This window comes from Bubalus bubalis, chromosome 6 (genome assembly GCF_019923935.1).
Source record: "Bubalus bubalis isolate 160015118507 breed Murrah chromosome 6, NDDB_SH_1, whole genome shotgun sequence".
Taxonomy (NCBI): Eukaryota; Metazoa; Chordata; class Mammalia; order Artiodactyla; family Bovidae; genus Bubalus; species Bubalus bubalis.
In genome coordinates this window covers 9,849,485-9,858,363 of record NC_059162.1, presented here as the reverse complement: position 1 = coordinate 9,858,363, position 8,879 = coordinate 9,849,485, and the positions used below count along the sequence as shown (strand labels likewise).

At 50.9% G+C, this 8,879-nt stretch overlaps 1 protein-coding gene across 11 annotated transcripts in view; it reads right to left on the bottom strand.

Annotated features, from left to right (window-relative positions):
• Positions 1 to 4,515: 4,515 nt before the first annotated feature.
• SLAMF9 (SLAM family member 9) overlaps positions 4,516 to 8,879 on the bottom strand; it is a 61,261-nt gene continuing 56,897 nt past the window's right edge. For 9 of the 11 annotated variants that reach the window (XM_044944148.1, XM_044944145.1, XM_044944147.1 and 6 more), the window contains 3 exons: positions 8,358 to 8,699; positions 7,086 to 7,361; positions 6,340 to 6,711 (listed from right to left, as the gene is read on the bottom strand). In XM_044944148.1, the coding sequence (XP_044800083.1) occupies positions 6,506 to 6,711; positions 7,086 to 7,361; positions 8,358 to 8,699 (824 nt within the window). In that variant the 3' untranslated portion in view covers positions 6,340 to 6,505. Of the gene's footprint in view, positions 6,265 to 6,339; positions 6,712 to 7,085; positions 7,362 to 8,357; positions 8,700 to 8,879 lie in introns of those variants that run through there. The other 2 variants (XM_044944153.1, XM_044944152.1) reach the window with 2 other exon arrangements.

The window sequence follows — 8,879 nt, the reverse complement described above, 5'->3', positions numbered from 1 at the left end:
AGAAGGCGAGGCAAGGCGGGCGCGACCCCCGAGCGGCCTGGGAGTTGTAGTTTCGGGAAAGCAGGGCTCCGTGGCACGTGGGCCCGGGTCGCCCCCTGGTGGAGCTCGATACGACGAAGCGTGGAAAGACGGCTCGGTCGGCCGCTTCCCGCTGCAAGCTTGCGAGGCTAAGCGGGTCAAGGCCCGGGCTCCCGGGGTCGCAGGAGCTGACCCGTAGCTGGTTCCTTGCACTCCCTCCTTCCTGGGTAAGCCACCTTAGACGTCCTCCCTTCGCCTAACGGGCTTAACCGCAGATGCGGCAGCTAGGGTTGAAACCCGAGCCTGGAGGGCAGAAGCACCAGGCAGGGAGCAGGACTCCCCGCCCTCCTCCCAGGGGATCCACCCCGCCCCTCTGATCTCCTCCCCCATCCCCATCGCCACCTCCACCTCCACATATTCTTCTCTGGCCGGACTGGAAATACCTGTCTGCACTGGCGAGCTCCCAAATCTTGCCCAGGCGCCTCCCACTGTGTGCGGAGGGGAAGGCAGTGCTCCCAGCCTGAGGTTGCCAAGTCAGCTCCCAGCACCAGCCACCCAGAGAAACGAGTCCAGAGGGAAGAAACTAGAGAGAGACATCCTGGCACGGGAGATTGGGAGAGGAGGAATGAAATAAATGATAACTTATTGAGCCCCTGCAGGGAGCCAGATCCTGGACTACATGCTTCAGGACTCCTATGTGACCTGTACTGAAACTCTGTGAAGTAGGTAAAGCTCCGTGTGACAAATAAGAAAACTGAGGTTCTACAGGGTGAAGTAACCTGCCCAAGAGCACAGGGCAGAGCTGGAGTGAAACCCAGCCTAGACTCCATCAAACCCACCCACCTTGGGGACTTCAGACTCAGGCAGAAGCACATCTTGCATGTCAGCCCTGCAACCTTCTCTGCTTCCTCAACTTGGTGCTGTCTTAGGGATGCAGGGTCATGACTCCTTCCCTACCAGAAATCTGAAATTTGAAGATGCTTGCTCCTTGGAAGAAAAGCTATGACCAACCTAGATAGCGTAAAAGCTGAGACATCACTTTGCCAACAAAGGTATGGATAGTCAAAGTTATGGTTTTTCCAGTAGTCATCTATGGATGTGAGAGTTGGACCATAAAGAAGATTGCTGTATTGGAGAAGACTCTTGAGAGTCCCTTAGACTGCAAAGAGATCAAACCTGTCGATCGTAAAGGAAATCAGTCCTGAATATTCACTGGAAGGACTGATGCTGAAGCTGAAGCTCCAGTCTTTTGGCCACCTGATATAAAGAGCTGATTCACTGGAAAAGACCCTGATGCTGGGAAAGATTGAAGGCAAGAGGAGAAGGGGGTAACAGAGGACGAGATGGTTGGATGGAGTCACTGTCTCAATGGACGTGAGTTTGAGCAATCTCTGGGAGATGGTGAAGGACAGGGAAGCCTGGTGTGCTGCAGTCCATGGGGTTGCAAAGAGTCGGACACCACTGAGCAACTAAACAACAAAAAAAACCTGTCCTGGTGCTCCCCTGGAAGCCTTCCCTAAAAGCAGCATGCTAATCTCACCCCAGTCTGAACTCCTGCCACTCATAGAGTGCACCAGGCATTTGATTCCCAGTCGTACCCTTGGCACCCAGAGGACCCAACAGGATGGGTCTGACCACAGCTCACACCAGTATCCCGTCCACATCCTCCCTTCCGGGTGGTCCTCCAGCCCTTTCTGACTAAATTCTGGGCCAAGAAGCTTACCACCCCTTGTAGTAATTCATTCCATCTTCAGGGACTTGACTGCTGGAAAGTTCTAAAGGTGTAAAGATCTGGGTGCTTTTCACCACCTGAGATGAAAAGTGGGAAGGGAGTGAAGGAGGGGAGCAGCCAAGAGCAATGGAATGATGTCTCTCACTATCCCTCCAGCAAAGTCTCTCAAAGTGGCCCTTCAAATGTTACAATGTGACAAAGTGACCTAAGCCTGCTGAGACTGGAATGAAAACATGTTAGTGAACACAAGAGGAAAGCCAGGCCAAGCAGAATGGCTGGGGAAGATGGCGGAAGAGTGTGACGTTTGTTATACCTTGGGCCCTCACCAACTAATACAAAAGATCTCCTTCCCCTGTGTGAGAATGCACTCCATCTCTGGTTCAAAGGTTTCAATTCCACTGTCTCCAGTATTTTCTTGAGGACAAGTTAATTTCGTTTGGACATTAAAATAACTTTTTGTAAAATTGGGATTTGAAATGGTTTTCAATTTTTTTAAGATACAGTCTTTTCTCTTTTGGGAGGGGGGAAATGCTAATTTTGTATTTTATTATTATCATCATTTTGCTCTGATTCAGGTGCATCTTGACAGCTTTCTGGTGAGAAAAGGAACCTGACCCTAACTTGCTCCCTCACCATACTGGAAGTGAAAGTTGGTTAAAAAAAAAAATCCTATCCATAAATATTATTTTCTGGAAAAATTTGTTCAATCTGCTAGGATTCTACCTAGCGTCATCCTACCAAAGCTTAAACCAGCCCACATATTTTCAACTTGTTGACAGGAAGACTAGACAATGTTGTCAATTCCAGCGACTTTGCTGATTCTATGCTATGAGCACTGGTCCTGTCACCCAATCAGAAAAGAGTTACCATTCATCATTGATGGTTGGGTGCCTGTTTTCTAACCCAGTGAGACCGAAGCTCCATGAGGGTGTAGAGCTGGTCTTGTTTCATCCTTAAATCCCCGCCACCCCCACCTCAGCCCTTAGCTTATCAGAGAAGACCGGCCTGCCTCTCTAGACTACCCATTCATCACAGGGCGCAGCGCATGGCCTCATAGTCCCTTGAATTCATGGTGCTTGTTCACTTATCAATGGCTTTCTTCTTATCTTCTGTCTGGCTACAAAGTCCTTTTTCTCCCTTCCCTGGGAACTCGCTGGTAGTCACAGGTCAAAGTTCTGTTACCTCTTCCCTCCAGGACATCATCACTGAACTCTCACCACATCCTCACCTTCACCCGAAGCCCTTGTCACACCTTATTGTAATTACATCTAACACACCCCACAAAGAGTTCCAAGGGCAGATAGTATCTTTTCCGCCTCTCAGTGCAAGCCCAGTGCCTGTCACTCCGGCGCCTAAGTGTTATCCTCCTCCCCTCAGTTTGCTTTTCACCTATTTCAACAGAGCTGCTGCTGCTGCTAAGTGGCATCAGTTGTGTCCAACTCTGTGTGACTCCATAGACGGCAGCCCATCAGGCTCCCCCGTCCCTGGGATTCTCCAGGCAAGAACACTGGAGTGGGTTGCCATTTCCTTCTCCAAGGCATGAAAGTGAAAAGTGAAAGTGAAGTCACTCAGTCGTGTCTGACTCTTCACGACCCCATGGACTACAGCCCACCAGGCTCCTCCGTCCATGGGATTTTCCAGGCAAGAGTAGTGGAGTGGGGTGCCATTGCCTTCTCCGTTCAACAGAGCAAACTTTGCAAAAAGCCAAGTGTTACCAGCTGATTATTATCTCGGTTTTCTGTAGAGGAAGAGACCCGAGTCTTTCTGAGCTTGTATTCCACCTTCTTCAAAGTCTGAATGTTCCGCATCCAGGTGCTATGGGCTGGTTGAGGACCTCAGTCTTTCTCCGTTCAGACTGGGTGTGAGAGGTGCTCCCCTGTATTTTAGGGAGGGCCATCAGCTGACTGTACAGGGACCATTCCTTCCCTTATTGATCTCCTGTGCCAGACTCTGAAATTCACAAGAAAAGACCTCCCCCCACGTATGCAAGATGGCCTGTGGCCTTTTGCACTCAGTTTCCAGAAAGGTATTAAAGAAATTAGAGTAGTTGGGGGCTGCAGGTTTGGTCCTAGATCTTCATGCCTTTTTGGAGGTGGAACTACTCAGCCCAAAGCGAGGCACAGAGAACCAGCCTCGGGCTAGGGACTGCCTTCCAGCGGGACAATGACTCAGGCCCTCAGGGAATAGAGTGGATCCATTGCTAGTCTTAGGAACTCTTTGGGGAGTGGACTTAGAAACTAAACTTCCCTTTTTTCTTTTTCTTTTCCCAACCTCACCACTTCCTCCCCAAGCCCTACATACAGGGGTCCATCTCCTGCCCAATACTCAAGACAGGAAGCCCCCACTTGCCTCCTGGCTCTGCTTACTTCCATCCCTGGAGGCCCTGGCTCTTGGTTTCCTCCATGCCCCTTGCTGGAGGCTTCCTCTTGGGGTGTCCCAGTGCCTGGTCCATGTGCGCTGTTGAGGCATGTAGGATCTACTTCCCCGACCAGGGATGGAGCCCAGGCCCCCTGCCTTGGGAGCATGGAGTCTTAGCCACCGAACCACCAGGGAAGTCCCCTGTGTCCTGTTTCCCTGAAGCCATCCTTGGTCCCTACAGTCCCAAGTGAGTCCATCTGCCCCTCCACAGTCTCAGTGTTCTTTTTCTTGGGAGACACTTTGGAGGTCAGTATCCTTCTCCTCACTAAGACGGGAAAGCGAAATACAGAGAGGTGTCAGGCATGGCTTCTGCCACACAGCCCTGTCTTTACCCCTCAGTCCCTCCTCTAAAATTCCCTGGGGTTACCAGCCCATCCCGTCCCTGTCAGAGCCAAGGCGTTCCCTTAGCCTTGGAGCACCAGTCAGCTGTACCTGTGCCTGCTCTCTTCAAAGGGCATGTTTCTAGTCAAAAGGGACGGTGCCTCCGTGGACATCTGCTGGACCACGTGTCCCAAGCCAGAGGCCAGTGGCAGAGCACAGCCCAGATCTCCTGGGATCCCACCCGGGGCTCTCCCTACAGTGTCAGGGGACGCTCAACTTGAAGGGATCCAATATGTTGTTTTCTTCCTTTGTGTGCCCTTTCTCAAGGACTCTCTATTGCTTTTCAGTTCCTGGGAAACAGAAATGAACAGAGCTGCACGCAGTTCTCAGGACTGAGATCATGGGAAAGAGCACCTGCTTGGATTCTCTTCAGTGACTCTCTTCAGTGACCTTTTAGGACTATCCATTTTGTTGCAACTGGTGGAATTTCATTATTTTTAATGGTTGAGTAATCATTTTACTGAAGATATATAAGCATGCATTTCTTCAAATAAAGGACCCTTGTTTCACTCAAGACTTGGGACCCTGTGTCCTTCTTCTCATTGACTCCAGTCCCCAGGTCCTGGTCTACGAAGACCGTGACACTACAGTATCCCACACCACCCTCCTCCAGGTCACTCACTCCCTCAGCACGTCCTGTGGCATGAGTGGCTTTCAGTCCCCTCCCCATTTCACCCCCCACTCCGCACCCTGCCATGGCAGCTACATTAAGTAGCATTCACAAGATCTGATTTGGGGAGGACGACCAAGACTTAAGCAGAGGGTGAGGAATTCATACTGATTACTGGGCTTGGGAAAGAGCAAGAATATAAAATTAAAGGTCTTTGCCAGGAGAGCAGGGGGAGGGGAGGGTAATATATGTGTAGGGGGCAGGCAACCCAGGACAACAGTCCAGAGAGAAGGTGTGAGACATGGAAATCTATGGGTAAGGAATAGACAGGACTCTAATACCAAATACAAACAGGAGTCAAGAGTCTCGACCTCTGCTGTTTTTTAAAATATTTGTTTTTATTTTATTGAATTATTTGGTTGCACCAGGTCTTAGCTGCCACACACGAGATCTTTGATCTTCATTGAAGGATGCCACTTCTCTAGTTGCAGCTTGCAAACTCTTAGTTGCAGCACGTGGGATATAAGTTCCCTGACCAGGGATCCAACCTGGGCCCCTGCACTGGGAGCCTGCAGTCTTAGCCACTGGATCACCAGGGAAGTATTCAGACCTATGCTATTAATCCAACTGAGTTGCCATCTCTATGGGGCAAGCACCAGAGGCCCAGAGCAACTGGCATCAGGGAGATGATGGAAAGGTCACCAGCTCAACTGAGACCCAGAGTAGGATTGCACTGGGGTGCTTCATAGCTCCCTGTGCAGGACAGTCGGTAGATTAACATCGGGTGGGTGAGTCGCTTAGTGAACTCTTTGGCCAGGGTGTAAGGAGGGTATGAAAGCAGAAGAATTGGCAGGAATAATAGGAATAATACCACATTCATGCAGAGTTCTTGGTGCCTGAAATTTCCCATTCAGGAGTCACAGCTTCATTTAGATTAAAAGGAATCTCTCACTCTTCTTATTGAAGTGTAAATGTTATGTGTGTTGGTGGGGAATGGGTTAGGCGTGAATAATAACGTACCAACACCGCATTGTGAGGAGGTCTTTTAGACTCACTTTCTTCTCCAAAGGCAGTTGTGGAAAGCAGGCGGCGTGGAGGGGGTCACCTAGAAGGGAAGGAAAGGCAAGAAAGCAGGTTTTGCCAGAGTTACCCAATGAAAGACTACACAGCTCCTCCAGAGTTGGGTCACCCGGTTTGACTTTATTGCCAGACAATCTTCCCTCCGGGAGCATGACCCTTGAGATGCCCGCCCCTTGATCCCCTGGGAATAGATGAGCCTGGGGAGGAGGAAGTTTCCCCTGGGGCTGAGAAGAAGCAATGCTCAGGACAGGGACCCCCAGGGGCCATCAGCTCAGGCTGGGGCCAGGCTGCCCCTTCCTTCTCAGTCTCATTCTGTCTCTCTTGAGTTTCTTCATTCTCAGCACTTTGCCTCTTGTCTGGATTCGGATGAACCAGAAGCCCACGGCCAGGGTTCCAAAAAGCAAGAGGATGAGCAGTCCCTTGGCCAGAATACAGAAGGAAGTGGAGGCCTTCTCCAAAGGGTAGCCAGGATCTGAGGCAGAGAAGGCAAGGAGAGAGGGGCTTACCAGAGGGAAGGTCTGGATTTAGGGGAAGACACCCACCCCAAATTCCACTGAGGAGGTCTCAGGTTCACTGTCAGCTGATTCCTTGGCAAGTAGCTCAGGGATGTATATTCTTTTCACAGAATCTCAGAGGTTGTGATCTGGGGAGTAATCTCAACCTAGAAGGGACCTTCCCAGCTTCCAAGCTGTGAGCACAAGGAAAAGGGAAGCCCCTCCCCAATTCAGGGGTCAAGTCTCTACGGGAGGGGTTAGGTTCTAGACTCCACGTTCTCTCCTGAGGAGAAGGGTGTGGTCACCCTGAGACCCTGCAGTGACTTGGGGGCTGTCTCTGGGACCCTGGTACCTGCACAGAAGGACCCAGCTTGGATGGGACGGGAAGTGATGTTGCTGACAGGGTTGCTGGCCCTGCAGGTGTAAGAGACAGCCTTGTCCCCAGGCCTCCAGAATGCTCTGAGGATGGCGCCTTCATGGGCTGTGTCAGCGCCATCTTCCCAGGATATCCAGGTGTAGGTCACATCCAGGCCCGCATTCTCTACAGAGCATATCAGGGATATATTACAGGCACCTTCTTCCCCAGGGATCCCAAACTTCACTGTCATGTGAGGCTGTGACAGGCGTTCTAGATGAAGGAGAAACACAAAGGCCCTCTAAGTAATCAGGGACTGGGTCTGTTTTCCTAAATTCTTCGACACTGGGGTACTGATGCTGCCCACTGAGACCTGCTTCACCTAAACGAGGAAGGAGCCAAACTAACAGCACCCAGCCACCATCCAACCTGTGGTTCCCAGGGCAGCTGCCCAGATGACGGAGCTGCTGTTGGGATCTTCTACCTCCGCTTTACGCCTTGCCTTCTCTCTCTTACCTTTGCACCCCACCTTCCTTCAAACTCTGTCCTGCCTCTTTGATCCTAGAAAATATTATCACCCGCCAGAGGCACTTATAGTTGAATCAGTGTATGCACGATTCAAGATAGAATATCAGCCGATGTCACAAGCATTAAGAGGGCATTTGGGTTCAAGTAGACAAGAGACCCTGATTAGTAGCCCTCAAATCAAAGAGGAGGATAAAAGGCTTAGGAATGGAGGTGGCAGGACTTCCCTGGTGGTCCAGTGGTTAAGAATCCACCTTCCAATGCCGGGGACTTCAGTTTGATCCCTGATTGGGGAAGTAAGATCCCACATGACACGTGGCAACTAAGCCAGGGCACCACAGCTCCTGAGCCCGTGTTTTAGAGCCCCTGTTCTGCAACAAGAGAAGCCCCTGCTCACCGCCATGAAGACCCAGTGCAGCCAAAAAAAAAAAATATATATATATATATGGAGGTGGCATTCATGCCCAGGACGCAAAATCTCATAGGAACAGAAAGGCTTCCTAAGATGTCTGTAGGCAAAGCCCCTGACTCCTTTCACAACACATCCACAGACACTGCTCAGAGCCCAGGGCCTTGCTACTCCAGGTCACTTTACCTGCAAGTGAGGTCAGACACACTGGAGACAGAATGCTTTCCAGTCCCAGGCCCTCAAGCCGTAACCCCGAGTCCTAAGACCCTTGGGCCTTTGTGTAGGAATCTCAGGAGAGTCAGAAAAGGCAGCACTATGGTTCCCAGTAAACTCACGATAGACGCGTAGATTGTACTGCTGCATGGTGGAGTCCTGGGACGTCCTCAGGTGGACTTGAGCTTGGTAAGATCCTGAGTCCTCCCAGCTCAGATTTTGGATGTGGAGGGAGTAGGTGGGCTCCAGGAAGTTTACTCGGCCATCATAGCGAGGGTCGGTCACCATGATGGTAGCCGGATGTCCCTCTTTCTCTGGGACCACAGTGGCAAGCCTTTTGTGGGAGGACCAGATGATGTTCTCAACCTCCTCATCAAATGGCATTTCCAGGGGGAGGCTGATGGACTCGTGAAGAATCCCAACCACTTCCTCAGGATCCACACCATCTCCAGAGTACCCTTCAGCTGCAGATAAAGAAAGAAAAGATGAGGACTTCCTTGGTGGTCCAGCAGTTAAGGATCTGCCTTGCAATGCGGGGGATGTAGGTTCAATCCCTGTTCAGGGAACTGAGATCCCACATGCTGGGGAACAACTAAGCCTGAGCACCACAACTATTGAGCCCATACGCCACAACGAGAAATAAT